Raw genomic sequence first — 4,805 nt, 5'->3', positions numbered from 1 at the left:
TACTGATAATCTTATTTTCGCCTAACTGTTGGTTATCGATGGAATGGGTTGCCTGACATGTTCTGAGGAAGCAGTAAAACAAAAAGTAAGAACACAATAATTTTTACGTGGAAAACACCCTGCTAAAAAAAGTGTAAAAAACCCGACCTGTACCTCTACAGGATTTAACCCCAACTTCACTAAATAACTCTGAGCCTCAATAACGACTGATTACAAAACTCTTATAACCAACAAATAGGAATTATAAACTCTAATCCCTACAACTCAACAACTAGAAATTATAAACTCTAATTCCTTTGACTCAACAACTAGGAATTATAAACTCTAATTCCTAACTACACACACACCTCCCGAGGTATGCTTTTCCAAAGTCTCTGAGTTTTTCCCAACTCGAAGACTAGCTTTTAATTCAGTTTATAACACACTGAAACTAATATTACATCAATAGTTCAAACACAATGAACAACTCTAAAAATCAACGCTAAAACTCTTAGCTGGATTCTATACTGAGGACCAGGTTCTTCAATGTGTTTCTTCAGCGATTGAGTAGCACTTTGTGAAGTCAATCTGTCGATTGTGCTTTTCTGCTTTGTAAGTGCGTAAGTTATTCTGCATAATACATCTTCTATTTAAGCACAGCTCTCCAAAGGGTCATTCTTTATTTTAAAATCCTCCTTTAATCAAAACTCTCATTGCATAGAATTCTACTTTAAGTGAAACTCCTTCTTCAAATTCAACTCTCGTCTCCTTAGTGTTGTAGTCAAACTCCAACTCTTCAAAGAGTCCTTCAAATTATACGTTTTGCATAGACTGAAACTCTTTCTTCACATAGGCTTTTTCAACTCAACTTGCTTTCCCTTATCATCAAATGTTTGAATCAAATTCAACTTGTTCTATTCCCCACGTGATCAGTACGTTGAAGTTTCCAATTGCACTGATTTAACTCATTCTGATTTTTAATTAACACGTATATCAACTTGTTTCATTCATATTGTCATTCATCAAAATTTCAAGGTTCCAACAGTAATATTTATAGTTAGCCAAACTTAGCTTGATCATATTAAGGGAAAAAAGTTCTAAAACTCAAAACGACCCAACAGGCTATTTGCAAGATATTTATTTGCAAAAAACATTCAGCCTTTTTGTGATTTACATGTTGCACCAGTTTTAGCATATCCAAAAAACTAATAGTCGGATGTCTAAATCCAATTTTCTTTTTCTTAGGATCGATTAATATATAGAAGCTTAGTTAGATACTTCACACTTCCAAATATTTTAAGTTAAGAAATAATTCTTTCACAATGGATAAAGAGTTTTACCGTTTCTTATAAGAAAGTTTATTTTATAAATGACGAGCAGATAATATGGTTTCACCTTATATTATTTGGTACATCTGAACTAATAATCACGCCATTCATCAATTTCATTAAAGCCTTATTTTTTTCTTTCAATTACATCAGTTAATTTAAAATTTTTCCACATGTGAGTGCTGTTAATTCAAACATCAAAGGTCAAAAGCATATGAAAGGCAAAAAAGTACAACACAAATATCAATAATTGGTGAAGTGGACGGGATCTTTGGATCTAACTTATGTATTTATTTCTGTAAGAATATTTTCACTGTGACTGATCTAACATGTAATTTGTCTTATTTTTTAAAAACATGAATTCCCAAATGTTATCCATTTTTTATGTGATAGTGGTGTATAAACGATGAACTGATATTATATAACAGTTTTGGTTTCCGTAGCAAAACCAAATTTGATATGTGCAATGGCTTACTCAGAAGCATATCTTAAGCTGTTTGTTTTTGTAATCTTTCCCCTGCATATTTTAGCACAAACTAAGTTTACTATACCATTGGGAAGCTCTCTCACAGCAAATGAAGAAATCACCCCATGGCTATCTCAATCCGGAGATTTTGCATTCGGATTCAAGCAAATTCAAGGTCAAAACCAGTTTTTGCTTTGTATATACTATGCCAAGATAAAAGATGCCACCATAGTTTGGTATGCAAATGGTGGTTATCCAGTTCCACGAGGCTCAGTCGCGAATTTACACCCTAAAAATGGACTAAATCTCCGTGATCCTCAGGGGAAAATGCTTTGGAGCAGTGGTCCAATTGTATCTAATGTTGCTTATGCTGTCATGAATGATACAGGGAACTTTATTCTTGTTGGAGTTGATTCTTCAGTTTTATGGGAAAGTTTTCGATATCCAACTGATACCATTCTGCCTACTCAAATACTAGAGATTGACAACAAGTTGGTTTCTCGGAAATCAGAGTTTTCCTTTTCTCCAGGTAGATTTTACCTTCGTATGTTGAATAATGGGAATTTGGTGCTTGTTACTCAATCCAAGCCAACAAACTTCGATTATGATGCTGAGTATTACAACAGTCATACTTCTGATCCTGGAGATGTAGCCAATTCTGGTTATCGATTGATCTTCGATGAGTTGGGTTCAGTTTACATATTAAAAAGAAACAATCAAAGACTTATGCTGACACCTCCCAACGTCCCTTCAATTTCAGAAAATTATCACAGGCTAAGTCTCGATTTTGATGGTGTTTTGACTCATTATTATCGTCCCAAGAGTAGTAGTTCTACGGGGGACCAAGACCAAAGGTGGACTACTCTTTGGTCTCAGCCTGATAACATATGTCTAGCAATTCTTGAAGAAATTGGAAGTGGAGCTTGTGGGTACAACAATGTGTGTCATCTTGATGAAAATCAGAGACCATATTGTGAGTGTCCAAAAGGGTATTTGTTGATCGATCCGAACGATAAGTACGGGAGCTGCAAACCGAAATTTGTTCCAAGTTGTGATGAACTTGGACAGGAAAATCCTCAAGATTTATATGATTTTGATGTGGTGACGGATGTTGATTGGCCATTATCAGATTTTGAGAGGATTTATCCTTGTGTCGAAGAAGAATGCAGGAAGGCTTGTTTAGAAGATTGCTTTTGTGGTGTTGCTATTTATAGAAGCAATAGTTGCTGGAAGAAGAAACTGCCATTGTCAAATGGGAGAGTAGATACCACTTTGAATGTAAAAGCTTTTCTTAAAATAAAGAAAATTTCAAAGTAATATAATGTGTGCGCTTCAGGAACATGGTTGAGTTTCGTCGATCCAACAGCAATTTACAAAATTAAATTGTTTGGATTTGTAATAATTGGACCAAATTGTCAAATGGGAGAGTAGATACCACTGATTTGCAAGTAGTATTCCAAGTTGATGCTGAAATAATGAAATATTGCAGATCTTTCTAGTCTAGAGAATAAGGAGTGTAGTCTCATGTATTCTTTTCCAGCTACAAATTTTTTTAATACTTAACCAGAATTTAAAATATCTCATGATAGATTTTATTTTTGTTATAATCTTTTTGTGTGAAAAATATTAATTTTACTATCCTGAGACATTTTAATAGATCAAGAAAATAAAAAGAAAGTTTATTAGATACTAAAAAAAATGATTAAAAACAAATAAAATAAAAACAATTAAAACTTAGTGAACGACTTGAAACGATGACTCATATTTTAGTCAATTTCAACCCACTTTATTAAATCAATCTATTTTTACCCACTCAAATTCAATTCAATCTACTCATTTGGAACCTCATTGAAACAGAAAATACTTATTTCTTTCGGTTACTTTGCTGATTTTGCTTTATGTGGTATATGATGGAAAAGGGAAGAGGAATATAAGGAGAAAGCTGGCATTTTCTTTTTTCGTTCTCGTAGTACTTTATATAGGTCAGTTTCAACTAGCATCACTATCTACCACATTTCCAAGAACGATAATAATGTCTAAATTTTTTAATTTTTAATCATTTAATCAAAAAATGTTGTGACTAGTCTCTAATTAGACAGTAGTCCTTATTTAATATCTATAACTTTTCTTATGCCATCCTAAATGTAATATATAATTTCATTTAATCAAGAGTATTAAAAGTTGTTCAATGTTTTTTAGCCACATTAGAGAAGATTTTCGATTCAGTTTTACTTGGATTTTTTGAAGCCAGGACAATTATCTGGGAATTGTATGAAGAGTTTTTAATGTTGGGAATTGAATTAAATGGTAGGTTTAATTTTAAAAATATTGAGTTACTTTTTGAATCTATTGATCAATTTGGGTGAGTTCTTTTGTAGTTCTATCAAGAAAATGGTTTAATTTGTTATTGGAAAGTTTTGCTCCATCTTTATTACAATTGGTTTTTTATTTAATCTATCCATCTAAACTTTCACCTTATGTGGTAATGGATATTCGACACCTGAACTTTATCCATATTATACTTTCCTCTCGCTATTCGAGTGAGCTCGCTCAAGTTGAGAAAAAGTCCTAGAGTATCTTGCAGTGCACCAATGTTTGCTAATTATGAATTTCCACTATAATATTAGCTTCGCGATGGCAGTGAGTGCTTACCCAGTAAAGTATTTTCCAAGAAGGATTCACCATGTAAGCCAACATTTTTGAATTGAAAATGAAAAAAGATTTGTAAATACTCATCGACACCCTCCATGGGTGACCCTCCTATTTTCTTCTAAAAAATAAAACAAAAAATATAAAAAGAGGCTATTGCATCGACACCCTCCGTGGGTGACCCTCCTATGTAACGCCCCGAGTCTGCACTCCGGACGCCACATGGTGCTTACGATCCCGAAGGACCACAAGCTAACCCATGACTGATATCTGCTGTGAGTACTGAGTAACATTATTGAAATAAATGCGGAAAAATAGGTTGAAATGCCATAAGGTTCAAAACCTGAAAGACTGAATAAAATATCAACTGTAATAATAAGTTG

General features: G+C 33.4%; 1 protein-coding gene across 1 annotated transcript; it reads left to right on the top strand.

Annotated features, from left to right (window-relative positions):
* The first annotated feature begins 1,773 nt into the window (after positions 1-1,773).
* On the top strand, positions 1,774-3,090 carry LOC107843484 (G-type lectin S-receptor-like serine/threonine-protein kinase LECRK3). The gene has a single exon (XM_016687797.2). The coding sequence runs from the start codon at positions 1,774-1,776 to the stop codon at positions 3,088-3,090; it is 1,317 nt and encodes a 438-aa protein (XP_016543283.1).
* The last annotated feature ends 1,715 nt before the right edge of the window (positions 3,091-4,805 follow it).

The sequence above is a fragment of the Capsicum annuum genome, chromosome 1 (assembly GCF_002878395.1).
Source record: "Capsicum annuum cultivar UCD-10X-F1 chromosome 1, UCD10Xv1.1, whole genome shotgun sequence".
NCBI lineage: Eukaryota > Viridiplantae > Streptophyta > Magnoliopsida > Solanales > Solanaceae > Capsicum > Capsicum annuum.
Note: the sequence above shows the minus strand (reverse complement) of the source record. Positions and strands in the feature narration are given on the sequence as shown.

Bases quoted from the DNA above. Each gene is read 5' to 3' on its own strand.
- LOC107843484 (XM_016687797.2), top strand. From the start codon at position 1,774: ATGGCTTACTCAGAAGCATATCTTAAGCTGTTTGTTTTTGTAATCTTT.